The sequence below is a fragment of the Streptopelia decaocto genome, assembly GCF_964273445.1.
Source record: "Streptopelia decaocto genome assembly, chromosome: 7".
In the NCBI taxonomy this organism is placed as follows: Eukaryota; Metazoa; Chordata; class Aves; order Columbiformes; family Columbidae; genus Streptopelia; species Streptopelia decaocto.
Window position 1 is genome coordinate 6698905 of NC_138661.1, and position 17299 is coordinate 6716203.

The 17299-nt window shown below is 44.9% G+C and overlaps 1 protein-coding gene across 1 annotated transcript in view; it reads left to right on the top strand.

Annotated features, from left to right (window-relative positions):
* PRKCH (protein kinase C eta) overlaps positions 1-17299 on the top strand; it is a 121620-nt gene that overhangs the window by 12037 nt on the left and 92284 nt on the right. The window contains exon 2 of the mRNA XM_082059466.1: positions 14567-14630. Coding sequence (XP_081915592.1) covers positions 14567-14630 — 64 coding nt within the window. The remainder of the gene's footprint in view (positions 1-14566; positions 14631-17299) is intronic.

Below are 17299 nucleotides of genomic sequence, written 5' to 3' on the forward strand. Positions count from 1 at the left end.
GGAGTGCAGATGTTCATGCTGGACGTGTAGAAATGCTCATAGAGATGTGCGTGTTGAGCGGCAGACGGGACACAACGCACACTCATTTCAGTCCTCGCTTAGCGCTGCGTGTAACGAGGTGAAATCCCTTTGACCGGTTGTGTTGCCTCTGGTTACCACTTTGTTGGGTAAAGCTCTTAGACATGAGAACTTCAAAACTCCAGGAATTGATAACTTTAGAATGAAGGACTAAAGCTAAATCCAAAATCAACAGGTGGTTCATTTAAGAATTGCATTCTTCTGATTTTTGTCAAGAACAAAATTGTAGGGTCTGGGTGGTTTTCTTCAAAGAGGAGGAATGATAATTGAGGTCATCACATGTTTTGGCTGATGTGGATGCGATCTCAGAAGGTTTCTGATGTGTCCTTGCAAGTTTTTAATTTCCCTTTGTCATAGAGAAAGGCGTGTTTGTGATTAATATGAGGTCAGTGGACTTATTTTTACATATAAATAAACTTAGTGCGAAGAGACTTGCCTCAGCAATGGATATGCAGTACTCATTGTTTTTAAGCAATGCTACTTCTTATTTTAGTAACATTTCAGAAGCGCCTGTTCCTGTTTTGAACATGAACATTAGGTGAGAAGAGAGTAACTGAGTCTTGCTGGTTTTAAACATCCTTCAGTGGCTCCCGAAAGATTGTTCTGAAAGAATCCTCCTGACCTCAAAAAAAACTCATCGACATTTTCTCAGTTTAAGTTTTGCGGTTCATTTCTGGGTTAACTAAACCATCTCCTTCTGTTAATAGTCCTGGGCATATGGAATTTTATTTGCAGAAAAATGTGGGTTTGTTGTGTGTGTTTTGGTTTTTTGTGTTTTGTTAATTACTTCAGCTGCACAAAAATACTTTTTATCTGTGCCTGATAATTGTTTTTAATATCAACAATAGGAATAGGACCTTTTTTTTAAAAAAAAAAATACACATATAGGCACTAAATGGGTAGCTGCAAAATTCTGTACACCTACAGTATTTATTCTCACTCCACGTCTAACAATATTAAGCAACTGTTTCCACAGGAACAGTGCTCTTTACAATAGAGGGTGTTGTGGCTTGCTTCAAAGCCGCAGTCAGAACGCACAGGGGTTTGAAGGGTACCAGATCTTTCCATCTATCGCTATAAATTTTCCAGTGGGTCATTACTTGTTCAGACTTTCTATCTCAGTATCCGAAACCACCCCAGTGCTTCGTATTACTGTGTGTGGTGATGTCCCAGAAGCCTTTCGAGGGCTGCTGGGCTGCAAGAGGAATCTTTAACATTCATAAAAAGCTGAAACTAAGGGTGCAGCAGTGGTGGGGATCTAGTCAGCAGCTCCAGCTCAGCTAGGTCCAGCTCATCACTTCTGTACTCTTATCTAGGGCTATTTCAATATCATGCACATTAGGAATTGTACAGCATTAGGTGTTTTAGTCCATTTCTTAAGGGATTGCATTTGTAACGGTTAGTGTCATTGGATATATGGCAGTTGTTAGGGTGACTGTATCTCTTTCATTTTCTACCCCCACAAGGTCGTTACTGGGCATCCTGCTTGTACAGAGGAACTGTTTGGCTGGCTTCTTCACTTTGTATTGCAGGGCTTGGTAAACCTTAAAGAAGGGAAGTTATTTGATTTTATTTTGAACGAAGATAAATGCTGTCCAAGAGATTTCTCCCCTGAGCTGGTGAAAGCTCTCTGGTTAAGGTTATAAGACTGAAATTGATGGGACTTGTCCTGCAGTGAATAAATTTTTGCTTTGGTTAATTCCCAAAGCAAAATTTTATTCACTCCAGGAAAAGGTAGCCTGTCCCCTCTCAGCAAGAGACGTTTGTCAACAGAAAGAGGAGCATAATGTCCACGTTAGCAGTGCCACCCAGGTAGGGAAGTACTTTTCTCCAGAAGGGAATTTATACTTTGAAACAAATTAGTTAGTGGGCTGGAGTTAAAGGCATGTTTGTTTGTAATATGAAGGACATGCAACACTGGCTGTAGCACAGATAACATGCCAGGCCTTCAGTGCACAAAGAAACTGAATATTTATTGGAGAGGGAACATGGCAGCAGTTGTCCCAAATATGATGGCTGTGTAATGGAGCTTGTCCTGCTCTTGGCTTACTCAGGATTGCCACGTGCTTGGACTTTCAGCGATCCCCAGCAAAAGCTCTGTTTGAAGAGAACATTATGTGCAGCTTTGCAGGTGATGTTCAGCTCTGGGTGGGAAATGTGGTCAGCATCAGGTTGTGTTCTTGATTAACATGAGCAAAACCACTCCAACCCTGTTCTGACCTTTCCCTGTACAAACCCTTTCTGGGTTCTCCCCCACCACTCCTTTCTTAATTTTCTTCTTTAATCCAAGGTACCTCTCTGTTGCGTTGTTTGAGAAGTGCTTCCTCATGTTGAAACCACGCTTTGGAAAGGGAAAAAGAAATATTAAAAAGGAGAAATACGTGACAATGTGCTGTTGGGAGATGCCAGCAAGCTGTCCATCAGCTTGCAGTCACACGAAAGCCCCAGAAGAGCCTCGTCCTTCCCATGGGGGCAGATGGCTGGGTCAGCTGAACAGCACATCCCAGTGACACAGCACCTCGTCACCCGTCCGGCAGCCTGGACGAGGCTGGAGGCCGATGCTTTTCAGTTCCTTCCCATTTCAGCTCAATTGCTGGAGTCACAGCTATGACTCTCTGGTCATAAGTGCGTGGTGAGATCATCTGTCTCATGAGGTAGATGAGGAAAACTGTAATCACAGACTTGATGGGACTAAAAATTGCTTGGTCTTGGACAGTCTGCCTGTTATTGCAGTGCTTGGCTTCAGGATTTCAGGACTTCTTTTTTTTTTCTTTCCCCTTTCTCATCATCCTTGCAGTACAAATGTACAATCCAGGGTCCTTTACTATGAAGAACCTCATCTATGTAGCCTTTTATTAACTGCTGTTAAGAAATGTTTATTGTACTCTTCTCCTCTTTTCTTCCCCAAAAGAAAACCAAGCAGAAAAACAAACCACAAACAAAAATCGCTATACAAATAGGATATGATCTAACTTGGCAAAGCAAATGCTGGCAATGGTGTGTCCTTTCTGGGTGTTGTCGGCCGTGTACTGGATCCCAACCTACATTCTTTTTGCTGCGTGAAGACTTGACTGTGACTCCCGGTGCTGAACCTCATGGGATTAGAGCGTAGACATGAGCAGGAACATCTGGAGAGCAGGAGCAACAGTCATACCTTCAGGAATGCCGGGGGAGTGTATGCCTTGGCACTCCTTTTTTTGTACCTTTAGAAACATCTAATTGGCTATGTGGCCAGAAACTGCTACTGCTTTCGCATGGTGTTCTGGGATGTGTGTACCAGGGATATTAAACAATCCCATAAACAGTTGGCAGGGAATGGGAGAGGCGTTAGTGTGTGGGCTGAAGTACTTTTAACCTTCCTCTCCATCTTTCCCTGTGTCTTAAGCAGATTCTCTCCTGTGAGACGCCACCTGTATCTGATAGTTTGTTTCATCCTTCCGTCTCAAATCACTGGACAGATCATCTCGCAAGATGGAGTGTGAAAGGAGATGTGGTGTATTGATACTAGCTGGATATAAATGTTAGTCCTTTATAGTTTCTGGGTTAAGAAACTGCCAGGTGAGGAAGTGAGAGGAGGAAGAAAGAAGTCGCTGTGATTAATTCAAGATCTGGAAAAAATGGTCAAAGCATAGGTGTTTAGGCTTCTCAATGGTGTTACAGTCCGTGCCAGGATCCAAGTTTCATAAGTTGCTGGAATTAATCCCTCCTTTTCATATCCTCACTGAGTAGTGCAGTTATGGCTCTAGATGGGGATATCTGTGATGGGAGCTGTAGTTCTGAAGACTGGCATGCTGCTGAGATGTGTCATTTGAAACCACACTTTTTATCACTAATATTGCTGATAATTTGATTTTGCACATAAATGAATTCATTGGTTTACTGACAGAGGTGGTGGTGGTGGTGTTGTCCCATACGCTCCCCCCATAATGCACTTAGACCAACACATTATAGTCACTGAGAAGAGCGACGGATTCTGGTGCCGTGGAGCAGTTGACTCTTGCTGACGTCTGGACTGGTGTGCAATCTGGGCACACCGTGCTTTCAGGGGTACTGCAGAGTCCTCCTTGCGCTTTTCACAGTGGTGTGTCTGCCCTGCAGTGTGGTTGGCCAGGCTTTTGAAGACCACAAGTACTGTTTCTAACGTTGCTCCTGCCATCCCCATATATTGCTTTGCTTATCTATAAAATTGGTGGTGTAAAGATTCCCCCAGCACTCCAAGGGGCTTTGCAGTCTTTGGTTGAAAAGGTGCAGATGTGTATGATTTCATGTATGCAGTTCCATGTATCACGTTGGCTTTAGGAGACAGCAACACTGCTGTAGGAATGTGGTACCCGGGTTGCCACAAGGAGATGGCAGCCTGTGGGGGAAGCTTCGCTGGGTGAAAGCAATCACTGTGGGCCTACCTGGTATGGAGGTTCCCTTAGCCCTACCATCCATGTTTTGGGGTTCCAGCTATCCCAGTGCAGTGCTACAGCATCTCTGGAAGTTGGGCTGAGGTAGGTGAGCCATGATCAGGGCAGATAGCTGTTGACCCCTCATACAGCACACAAAACATCTGCCAACCACACAGCATAGCGTGGGTGTTCCAAGGCCCTCTGTTAAGTACGGATCTCTTCGACACTTGGTGCCGAAGGGAAGAAGAGGGTATGTGCCTGCAAACCAAGCTCTGTGCAGAGTTTTTGGTTTGCATTTGCATCTCTGTATCGCGGAACCCCAGCTTCCTGCCATCAAGCTGCAGGCATCAAGATGCTTATCTCACTCTGGGATCCTTGTTTGATTTTACAGCACCCATTAGTAGTGATCAAGCACCATAAATAGCTGGACTGTTCCAGCAGATTGCCTTTTGCTATACCACCAGGACTTAACTTTTTAACTGTTGTTAATAATATGGGTCTTGGTCCTTCAAATGTGAGTCTGACAGAAATGGTTGGAGTAGCAGAAAGATGTGACCTTTCCCCTTTCTACCTGGGGTGTTGAGAAACTTGATGGATTATATCTAGAGGACTTATGGATTTTAATGGCTCATGATCTCATGAGCTGTGGCCTGGTTATGGAAAGAAGAAAAAGCTATTGGACAAAAATGGAAAAGCAGCAGTACACCAAATGAATTATATGTAGTAGGAAGATATTTTATGAACAGTGACACACCTAACAGAGACTTGAATGAGAAGAATTTCAGAGAAGTTTAAGATTATGTAATGAAACCAATGAGTAACAAAATATTTTCCAGCACTGAATACTGGAGAACAATACAAGATGTAAAGAAGCAAGGTGGTGGGGAGACAGCTGCAAAGGGGTACTTTGCAGAGTGTTGCAGCTGGTTTGGGGGACCACAATTCCTAGGGCTGGATCCACAAACAGGATATTGAGGCAGTGTCTGACACTGTACAATCCAGTGATTTCCCCCAAGTTACACAGCGCTCTCCTCCTGTAGCTGTGTGGTGACGTTCCTTGTGCAACCATCAAGAGTGCCTTGAACAGAGAACCTCAGACCGTGATGCAGACTTTGCTGCTTAATGTAAAGTCATAAATGATTCATAAGCCTGCCTAGATTTGTTAATAAGGTTAATTAAAACTGCAGGTGAATGCTGTGCCTTGGAAAATTTCCCCTTGAGACCAAGAGCCTTGTTATTGCTTCTTTGCTCAATCTTTTTGTTTACTCTCCTCTATTTCCATCTGGTTCTTGTTCTGTTTGCCCCTGGGCAAAACCCAGGTCTCTGGTATGCGCTGGCTGGTGTGTGGGCTACCTGGGCTCGCTCCATCACTAGCCCTCACCTACCCTTGCCTTCCTGGGGGCTGTTGTATCAGTGCTAAGCTCAGCTATGTCAGTGTTTTACTCTGAGGAAACTCCACTCACCAACTCATTGCTCTTGGCCCTTGGAGCATTTCCAAATGGGAAATGCCACCAACTCGTCTGCTCAGCACCCATCAGTGAATTATTTCTTTCTTACTGTAAATAGCAAAACTGGCACAACTTCCTGTTTTTTCTGCCAAGTTATACCAAGCTAACATATGTGGTGCAAAATACGTTTCTTGATCATCTCCAGAACCTGGAGACAGAAAATGGTATTTTCTACAAGGTGAGAGACCTAAAACGTGAGGTATGTCATCATCCCTTCGCAACTCCTGTCCAGAGCGTAATAGCTAAAGTGGTGTCCCAGTGGCTCTATAGGTGTTGAAAGATTTTTGTTTTGTTGGTAATAACTGATTGTTGAGGCTTATTGACCTGTTGTTAGTGTTTGTTGAATGGAAAGAGAAGATCGTGTGTGTGTTAGTTTTTCAAAGCTCTTAAGTCCTCTCAAGAGCAGAGACCCTGTCCCACTTTCAGCCTCTTTTACCTGCAATTGCATATATAGGCTTTTGCAGGCAGATTTCCATACATTGCTTATGCAAAGCCAATAGCTTGATAACAGCTACTGAATGTTTTATGGGTTTATTTGCTGTAATCAGGTGTTCAGACAACTGAAAATGAAGCCCTGCGTTTGCAATCCTTTAATTTAGTGGTCCTGCATTGATGTTGGTATCTGCCTGTTAGGAAATGAAAGTAATCTGTGATTCTGCTCCCCACTGCCCGCCTCCATTCCTTAAATAACTAAAAATAGCTGTAGGAGGAAGGCAGGAGGGGCTGGGAGGAAAAAATCCGGAGATGGACAGAAAATGGGCTGTGGCGTTACAAAGCAAAATCTGCGTTTAATAATTTGTGTGCAGTGGAGCTAAAGCTCTACTTGTACACGCAGGTGGTGGGGAAAGGCAGAACGTGTCCTGCCCACAGGACTGTGGTTTCACAGGGGCCGTGGCTGTGGGAGGGAGCCGGGGGAGGCGGCACGAAGGTGTTGAGAAGCGGTGACCTGCAGCCAGCGGGGGTGCAGAGGCTGTTTGGGGAGGCACAGAGCAGCCTCTGCTCCCTGCCTGACACCTTCCCAGGCCGCCGTGTCCAGCTGCTGGAGCAAACAAGATGCTGTTTGTTGGGCAGGTGGGAAAATGTAGCAGAGCCACCTGCCGCTTGCTGCCGCTTCGCTCCTCTCCGTTCCCCAAGGCTTCACCCAAAAGGGAAGACATCCTTCCAGGCTCTGTGTCTCAGGGGTGTTGCTCCACCAGCTCGCTGCACGGGAGCTCTGCGGCTGCTCGCTGCCGGAGCCATGGGGACGGGAGGCCCTGTGCTGCGGCCTGGCTGTGCCCGGCCATGGCAGAGCCACCCACGGTGATGTGAGGCTGCAGGAGGTGCTGATGGTGACCTGTCAGCGGTGTCTGAGACCACTGTCCTCCCTGCGCGTGGCTGGGCTGAGAACAAACCGCCCAGGTGAATTGAGAGAGGAAGGCTCCGAGACGGGAGTTTCAGCACCTGCTTTGCTGTCTGTGGGTGGTTTGCAGAGTCGTCCCAGGCTTGGCATGTTCTATGCCCTCAGAAATGAGACCCTCACTGCCAGGTTCTGGTTGTCTTTTGTGGTTTCTCAGCTTGTTTACCACCCAAGTAATTTCTGACCCTGTGGTTGTGGATCATAGAATCATAGAATGTCCTGAGTTGGAATGGACCCACAAGGCTCATCGAGTCCAGCTCCTGTCCCTGCACAGGACAACCCCACAGTTCACACCGTGTGTCTGAGGGTGTTGTCCAGTCTCTTCTTGAACACTGTCAGGCTTGGGGCCGTGACACCTCCCTGGGGAGCCTGTTCCAGTGCCCAGCACCCTCTGGGTGAAGAACCTTTTCCTAATGTCCAACCTGAACCTCCCCTGGCACATCTTCCTGCCATTCCCTTGGGTCCTGTCTCTGGTCACCAGAGAGGAGAGTTCAGGGCCTGCCCCCACTCCTCCCTTTGTGAGGAAACTGTGACCGCCATGAGGTCTCCTCTAAGCTGAACAAACCAAGTGAGATGAAAGTGGATGGAAGCCCTCCTCTGTGGTAGACTGCACTGTGTGCATGCAACTGTTAGACTCTCTCCATCCTCTATTTCATTTTGTGTTTGACTTAAAATTTGGAAGAAGTGGGTTCTTGCTCAGCAGTGGTACTGCTGGGATCAGTGCCTGGTCTTTGAGAAACTTCAGTACTGCAGGACTGATAAACAGGCAACTGGCTTCCTGCCCACCTCCACAAAACTCAAGAGAAACAGATCAGACATCCCTCCAGAGACTAGGTTGTTTTTTTTTGTGTTTGTTGGTTTTGTTTGTTTTGAATATAGGGAAAACAAAAACATAATAGCCCCTGAACTAGTTGTCTCTCTTTTCAACTTATAATGTTACTTTTTTTCAAATATACTAAAGATCAGCCACCTGCAACTATTACTCGTAAATCATTCATCATTTTAGAGGTGGGATTTTTCAAAAGCAACATAAGTTTGTGTAACTCCAGTGGGAGCAGGATTTGGGTCATGCTTTTGAAAGTTTACTTTTTTTTTTTTTTTTTAAGATTGGAAACCTCCTTTTTTATCCATATTTTATTTGTAGCCCATCAAGCAGGTTTTCTCAGGAGGAATTTTCATGGGACAGGATAAGTCTTGTTGCAGCCCTTGCTATTCCTACCTGAGCAAATCTCCCGTTGAGCTGGGTAATCTCTTAAATGAAACCAGACTAAAATTGATCAAAGAGTCCAGGATTGGCTAAGAGTCATTAGTTATGCATGGTTGTTCATGGCTGGCACACAGCTTATAATTATGCAACTTGACTGAAAACAAAAGTAATATTTTAAACAGCTGTCCTGGAACAAAAAATTAGAATGTCAATATTACAGTAATAGCTGGAATAACTGGTTATAGGAGTTACAAGAGAGACTAACTCTCCACCTATTTGTGGGTTTACCTCCAGAGTGTTAAACATATGGTGGTAGTAGTCATTGGAAAGGCTTATTTTTCCCAGTGAAACTTTGATATTTAACATCATTTGCAGGAGATGAAAGTTTTGAGTCTTCATCCCCTATGAGGGGGGAAAAATGCTTTAAATCTGCTGTTGTTCTGGAAATGCCCTATGGATTTCTCTAAGGTGCTTGACTTGATAGACAGGTGGCTGTCAGGCTCCAAACATTCAAGAGGGACTGATTAATCCAGACACCGTGTATTTGGCTGAGAAAGTTGCTACTTGACCTGTCCAACAAAGGCACGCTCAGGTGGAGGTGCTACCTTATTAAAATACAGAAAGATCTGACATTCCATAAGCATGATCTGTTAGGAGGTTAAACAAGAAAAATTAAAAGGAATAACTAGAGGCATGTGAAAAAAACAGCTTTAGACCAACCCAGACTTTCAGCTCTTTTGACTGAACAGAGCCTTGGGAATTGCCTCTACAAATGACTGATTATATATGCAGTTCTGTTAATTAAATTTTAAAATTGTGTAGGAAGTCAAAAGATATAGCTACTTGTTTAATTAAGCTAATTAAGTCCCCAGGTAGCTTTTATATTTGCTTTCTTCACTGCAAGTGTCTGACTTGTTCTATTTTTGAAGCCACGTCAGCATTGACATGGCTTAGGAAAAGGTTGTACTTCTAGGTTTCTTAATAATTGTGCCTGTGGGGAAGACAGGACGGAGCAGCAATGGGATAAAGCATGTTCTGGGCTCCAGGGTAAACACTGTCATTTCTTGTGTCTGATCCAAAGCCAATAAAAAGATTCCCACTGATTTCAGTGTAGTTCAGATCAGTCTTCCCAGACGGGGCTGTTTGTGGTGGGGAGAGGAAGAAAAATGTATTCTTAATCTTGTGTTTGCAAGAATTAATGTTCATGCCAGATGCAGTACTGAAGACGCCCCTTCATCCTGGCGGTCCACCTGGTCTCCATTTTGGAGGGCGAGCGACTCGCAAGTAGCAGCCACCCTTCAGATCTGCCTTTTCCCATCCGCAGCCAGTTTTACAGGCGAGCACGTCAGGCTCTCTCAGAGGCCGACTGACTATACCTGCTCTTCGAGTTCAGCGGATGCTTCAGCTGGGTGTTGATATGTTGCCTGAGCGATTACCCTCCTTCTGAATTTGTTTTCCAAACCTCTTCCATTGATGAATCATGCACGACCAGTTTTTATTATATGCATGAAAGCATGTGATTAAGGAGTCCTGTTTCAGTCTCCTTCCATCTGTTTGCTCCCAAACTAGCTTTATTTTTTTGTAATGCAGAGAAAAGGAGTAAATAACACCTGGATAGTTGTTGGGAATAACATTAGTACAACCCTTTTCTGGAGAAGGTGTGTGAGTTGGTTGACTGGGGCCCCTCCTTGTGGGAAACCGATCCCTTGCAGCTCCCTTTGAAGTCACGCGGAGCTGCAAGATCTCAGCAAGTTCAGGCATGGGGCACCGTGTGAGTGGTTTGAATTAGGAGTGAAGATCTCCTCAGTCCTGCATTCAACCTCAGTGCCAAGATGTTGTGTCTCACCATGGAAGCGTAATGAAACCGCGGCTGAACTCATCAGTCCTTACCTGCTCATTTCCAGCTCACTTGCCAAAATCCTCCAGTGTTTGTTTTTTATTAGGTATGGCTGTGAAGTTCAACAGAAGTTAAGTGTTTGCTTAGCTCTGGGCCAAAATTCTGTGGTGTTCTTATAGATACAAAGAATGTTCCTGAGCAACAACAGTCAATATTACCCACCCTCTGTGCTACGGAGGAAGGTGCTGTCTTCCAGTCCCTTGAACTAGAAGAGAGTGGCAATTGAAGACTTTGCTACACTGATAAGCACACTTTCCTCTCCTAGTTAGCCAAAACTTGGCCAAGTTACCTCTAAACCAGCCAGAAAGTCAATGTTTTTCCCCCTGTTGTTCTTGGGGTGACCAGGCTGAGGATGAAGGCACCAGAGAGGGGAGGGTGGTTACGGTTTACAGCTATGCGTGGCGATGGTGTGATGCTGCGCCGTGCGGGCTCTTCATCCCACTGCACGCCACCAGCTTAGTTTGATTTATTCCAAGATCAGTGTATCTCGTAGCATTCACAATATCATGCATGCATGAAAATTCAGATTTCTCCTTTGCTTGTCCCAATACAGCAGGACCTTCTCATTGCAGTGTATCTCCAGTGCTGATACTAAACCATCCAGGCAGTATTCTACTATTCCCTAAAAGAAGTTATCCTGTACCAAATAGATCTTGGCATTAGGAAACTTTTCTGTGTACTTCTTACTCTTTGAATGTTGTCAAATACCTACAGATGGTTACATTCCTGTATCACTTGTCTGCTATATTTTGATATGGGAGCCCCCCCTTAGCATCATCTCTGCTGCCTTCAGGCTGTTGAGTTTCTCTGAGCCTCTCCTGCTTCCTTTGAGAAAGAAGATCAGCATCAGCTGCATTGTTGACCCAAACTGATTGCATGGTCTGCTTCAGGCTTTAATAATTCTGTCAAGAATAATACTGTGGCCCCTGCTTCTCTTTAAAAACATAATTTTTGCCTTTAAGCACCGATGGTTAATGCTAGGAAGAAAAGAGATGAGAAGCAAAACTTGGCGTAAGTGTGGCACTTGGCGTTACACCCGCACTGCTGTTGTGAGGTTGTATCTCAAGGGTGTTTGCTGGTGCTGGGAGGTACCGATGTTGCCAGAGCTATGTCAGAGCTTGGGCCGCCAGCCAGCCGTGTCTAGGTAGGGTTATCCCTTCCGTGGCTGGAGGGCCAGGCCTTTGGCAGCTGCTTCCTTTTGAAGAGCTCAAATCTTATTAAATAACAGCATAGTGAGAAGTCCTCTCAGTCTGTGAAAGTAGGTGCTAGTGACAGACGTTCTTTAGTGCCTGAAGAGACTGAACAAGGGCTTATATAATATATAATGTAATAAAATATGTAATATTTGGGGGCAGAAGTCAGGGTACCACACTCCTCATTTGTGGGCATCTGGTTTCAGATGGTTACGAGCATGTTTCTGCGTGCCCAAACGCGGCTTGCTGGGTCGGTGAAGCTATCCCACAGCATGTGAGCTTCCTGTAGCTGCGATGGAAAGGGCGAAGGCAGAAATGAAAGTGTAGAGCAGGGGTGGGAACACGGGGAGTTGTGCTGCAAGCATGGCAGAGGTCAACCGCACAGCCTGGGCTCGGCTTGCTGTGAGCATCGCTGTGGCTGCACCGGCATCCCGGCTGTGGCCAGCAAGTGTGAGGAGCTCGCAGGACAAACCGCCACCAGCACGAGTCCCTCCGCGTTGTGTGGCCGTGGGACGGGGGGTCCATGTGATGGCGAAAGGAAGCACGTCCTGTCAGGCGGGTATTGCTGTCTGGGAGCTGCTCGGTCGTCTGATCTCGGGCAGGTCTGTGGTCAGACATTTTCCTTTCAGTTTTCTAGGTCAGAGATGATTTTCCATTTCAGGCACTTTCCGCATATCTGGGGGTTGATCTCAGATACTGCATTGGCTGCTATTTAGCTGGTCAAATTTCATCTTTAAAGGAGATCACAGCAGATCCAAAAGCCAGGTTTTTATCAGTGGTCTCTTAATTTTAGTTATTTAATTTCTTTGTATCTTATCTTTTATTGTTCCTATCAATTTAAAACCAGAGAGACTATTAAGACTGTCTGGGTTAATGTCTTGCATAACACGAGATTTTACCATCGGTCCTGCATCCAGCGAGATGCCAGTGTGCCAGAGATGTTCTGCTTCTTCAGCTTCTGGCATACTGGGACTTCAGCCCTTATTCTGGAGCCTTTCAGCTGTAGTATTTCATTACATCCTGCTAATGTGTGCCATTAAATGATCTTGAGTGTAGCTAGATCCTCTTTTTTGAGGCTGTTTGGCTCCTCCCTTAAATATATGGAGTTCAACTTTCTTTTTTACCTGTATCTTAATGATACTCCCTTGAAAGGAGTGGTTGGTGCATGGCAGGGTTTGGCATGCCGCGGGCAAACATTGTCTGGATTAGTGGTGGTCCCTACATCATTGTTCTGAGAGTTTAGATTTATGGTTAGAGGTTTGTTTGAATGCTGTGGTATGTGTTCACACTGGAGAGAAATCAACGTGCTGACAGGATACATCGTGTGTTAGCCAAGGCAAAAGAAGGAGCCAGGGCTCATCCTCCTTTCTTGCAGGACTGGGAAGATTTTTTCTACATACTGAGGTGTATTAAATTCTGACCATCTCCGTGATGAAACTTGGTGCTGCTGACGTAGAAGACTTTGCTTCTATTTCTGCCAGACCAAGGAGAGGTGGCTGTACGAGAGCAGAGAGGGTCTGAACGATCATGTTCAGTCATTCCTCCAGAGAGCTCTATTTTTAGAATTTCTGTTCTGCACAGATTATCGTTATCACGAGGTATGAAGCTCCTCTTTACTAATTCTAACCTTGCAATTCGGAGGTGTGTGGGGGTTTGCCTTTTTGGTTTTTCAAGTGAGATTTCTGTGTGACAGTCTGACTTGAACCTCAGGGATTCTTAGCTGTGATTTTTTGCTAAAAACTAGCTGATGAGCAAAAAGCCAAAAGCAAGACCTTAATTAAGAATGTAAATAAAAATGAAAAAGCTGCTCACCGAAAAATAAATACCTTATTTCAAGGATGGGTTGACAGACACTGGGGTTGAATCTCTGATCTGTAAAATGTTATTCTGTATCTCTAATTTGGAAAATGACAACAGGTCTTTACATAACAGCACTAACAGTTCCCTATTTTCTATGGTTTAAGGCCAAAAGGTGATTTATGTAAGAAATTAGAGTTTACCCCAGCACTGATGGTACTTTGAGAGACTGACATGATTTAGGGCAACGAAGATGCTGAAGGGAGTGGAGCATCTCCCCTGTGAGGAAAGGCTGAGGGAGCTGGGGCTCTGGAGCTTGGAGAAGAGGAGACTGAGGGGTGACCTCATTAATGTTTACAGATATATAAAGGGTGAGTGTCAGGAGGATGGAGCCAGGCTCTTCTCAGTGACAACCAATGATAAGACAAGGGGCAATGGGTGCAAACTGGAACACAAAAGGTTCCACTTAAATTTGAGAAGAAACTTCTCAGTGAGAGTGACAGAGCCTGGACCAGGCTGCCCAGGGGGGTTGTGGAGTCTCTTACTCTGGAGACATTCAAACCTGCCTGGACACCTTCCTGTGTAACCTCATCTGGGTGTTCCTGCTCCGGCAGGGGAATTGCACTGTATGAGCTTTCAAGGTCCCTTCGAATAATCCCTAACATTCTGTGATTCTGTGATTCAAGGGAATGACAAATAATAGGGAGAAAAATATGCATATAATTCACCAGAGAATTGTGCATGTTTAATGTTACTTTTGTGGGTTTTGTTGTTGTTGTTTTGTTTTTGGTTTTTAATTTTTACGTAGAATCTTTATTTCCTCTAGCAAATTTGAGATCGTTCAGCATTCAGGCTCCATAAAAAATAAGGAACTTGATCCATAAAAAATAAGTAGTGCGATTCCTTCCTTTTCCTAGGAGTAATGAACAATTAGAGCCATGAATGCTTGATTTTTAAAATTTTTTTCTTTTTGTAAAATTAAGGGCATGCATGCGAATATATATAGATCTTCAAATATTATCAAGCGTTGGCAGGATTTCTCCTGCAAAATCCTGCCTTGAAAAACAGTCTTCTAATATTTCCTTTACTTTTTCAGGTGGATCTGGAGCCAGAAGGCAAAGTGTTTGTCGTCATAACTCTTACAGGCAGCTTCACAGAAGGTAAGGGAATTATTTTGGCCTGTTTGTGTTAAGAGCTGGACTCTGGTATGTATTCTTGCCATCAGTTACCAAGTGAACGGCGTTATTTACACGGGCCACGTGCTGTTGTTCGTCGGAGATTTCTTGAGAGAGGTGGGAGTTCTGGAAAGGGCCGTTCATACCGGCTGGCGCTGTGTGTGCCCAGGGACCCGATTCCTGCTTTATCTCGTTTATTTATCTGAAATTGTCCTTCAAACGGATTGTTTTTGTCACTTGTACTTTTCACCTGGGTGCCTCTTGAAGGGCAAGCTGAGGACGGTGTTTAAAATAGAACATGTTTAAAACATCTGGAGGATTTTATTCCGTGTTTCCCATCTACTTCACGTGCGTTTGTTTCCTGAGTTCACTTTGCACAGGAAACTTAGAAGTTTTTAGTGTGACAGCTGCCCTGAAAAAGTATCTGGGCAGATTTTCTTTTTCTCTAACTATATTTTATAGCGTGATGTTTTTAATTTCCCTCTTTTTTGTTGTGATACCAGCTACAAGCATGGATGTGAGCTGTGCTGGAGGAACCCAGGAAACCTGGGATGGAGCTCAGAGAAAGGCTATTTTCTTCAAACCTACACCATGGTTCTTCCTTGTTTTAGCTGTGGTCTCAAACTGCATTTGTTGGGGGTGTTTTCTGTACAGAGACCAAGAATCGAGGCAGGATCTGCTCCACTATCGCTTATCTGCAGCCTGAGCTGGATTTTTAATGCTTTCTCTTATCCTGCCCTAAAAACTGGTTGCTTGGCACAAAGATTGTGCTGGGGGCTTCAGAGGTGACAGGGAGCTCTGCTCTCCCACCTCACAGCTCCCCTGGCTCCCACCTTGTGCCAGGTGCCCAGGCCTGTCAGTCCCCCTGCTTTTGTTTTTCAAGTGCAGGTTTAAATATGATACAAGCTTGTGTTTTACTTGGATGTTTTTGGGGAGCTGTCTCGCTGTTCCTGAGCCGGCAGCCTGGTGTGTGCTGGGCCCCAGGCAGATGCCGGATGGGGAGCTGCTGCTTCAGAGGAGCTGGCGATGCTTTTGGTTTCCTTTTGGGCGGTTTGCACCCCAAAGATCTTTGCTCCTGGTGGGATGGCTGTGGCCTTTTAATGCATTTGAGCCCAATCCAGTCTGTAATCAGCTGAGCCACACTTGAGGGTCCAGCAAGGGTTTGCAGGGAAACGGTGTCCGTGTTCTCCATCTTCTCCTTTTCCTCCTCCTCTTCCTCCTCTGCAGCATCCCCAGCCCTGTGGTGTGGAAGCAGTGGCAGGATTTGCAGACATCTTTCCCTGTATGCATCTAGGAACCACAGACAGGGCGTAATCCTGCTTGCGGGAAGGATGTTAGGAGGGAGACATGAACAGAAAGCCTGGCTGACTTTGACTTCTAAGGAAATGTGAGGTCTTGGAGTGATGGAGAAGATGCGGAGTGTCACACCCTGGCACTACAGCAAGGCAGAGAGAAGCAGAATTATCTTTTCCAGTGAAGTTCACTTTCCAAGTAAAGCTGAGCAGACCACAAAGCATCACTGCAACTTTTAGTTCTTTATCTGTCAAGTAGGAATGTGTGTTTTTCTCTGCCCAGGTGGTAACTCTGGGGTCTGGGAGCTACTCTCACATTTATCCATGTGTTAAAATGTTAACAGATCATTTACCCTTTCTTCTCTAGGGAGATGCTCCCTACAACTGTGCTTTGACAGGGAGACATAAGGATTACTTTTTCAAGCTATAATTTGGGAGGAGCTTTCTATTTGTAAGCAGAGAACAGGAAGAGTGCAAAAAAGTTCTAGGGAGGCATGGAGGACATTTTTGCAGGTCCAAAGCAATGGCTCTTAGGGAGCAATAGGTGTCAAAAGAACACTAGAAATTGGCTTTAGTTGCCTACGATACAGCTGATGATGGAAGAGAGTTCAAGAAACTAGAGAATCAAGCAGCTAGAGGGCTCTTACTGACCAGCGTGGCAGTTTGTATCCACATGCACTGTGTCACGCTTGGCTGTTTAAGGTAGGGCTGAGCAGGGATGATGGGCTTGAGCATAAATCCAAGGAGTGGTTCAAACTCATGCTGGTGTCCAAGCATTAAGGCACGTTGCTAACAAGGTCTCAGAGACAAGAGATGGAGAACTCAAATGTTTGTACTGCTACTGCTTTCTGAGGAAAATGGGAAATGTTGGAAATAGTTTACTTCTCTTTCCCTTGTCCTCTTTCTTCTGAAAAACAGTGAGGTCTCTTTCATAACATCATATTTTATTCTATGTTTCTGTCTCTCTTTTTTTTTGTTCTGGAAATGTGGATGCTCAGAATTGTATTTGAAATGGAGGTTTTTTTTGGAAAGAAGTCTGAGAATAACTCACAGCTTGAAAGCACAAGAAGTGGCTTTCTCACTTGTTTGCCCTAATCTGGGGGGCAACAGCTACCACGTCCTCCCTGTTAGTGACAGCTAACATGGCAGAGACCACTCGAAGGCTGCATGTGCCTATGGGTATGCAGAAAACCCAACTGTCTGGGTTAGTAGTTTGCGTTAGACCCCAACAGGATATCACGTAGACCCACGTGGAGTTTCAAGCAACATGATGTTTAGGACTTTTGATCATTTTTTTATGACTTATAAATGGTTAAGTGTGTAACCCCAGTGCATTTCCTGCTCTGAAAAGGTTCCAGCAAT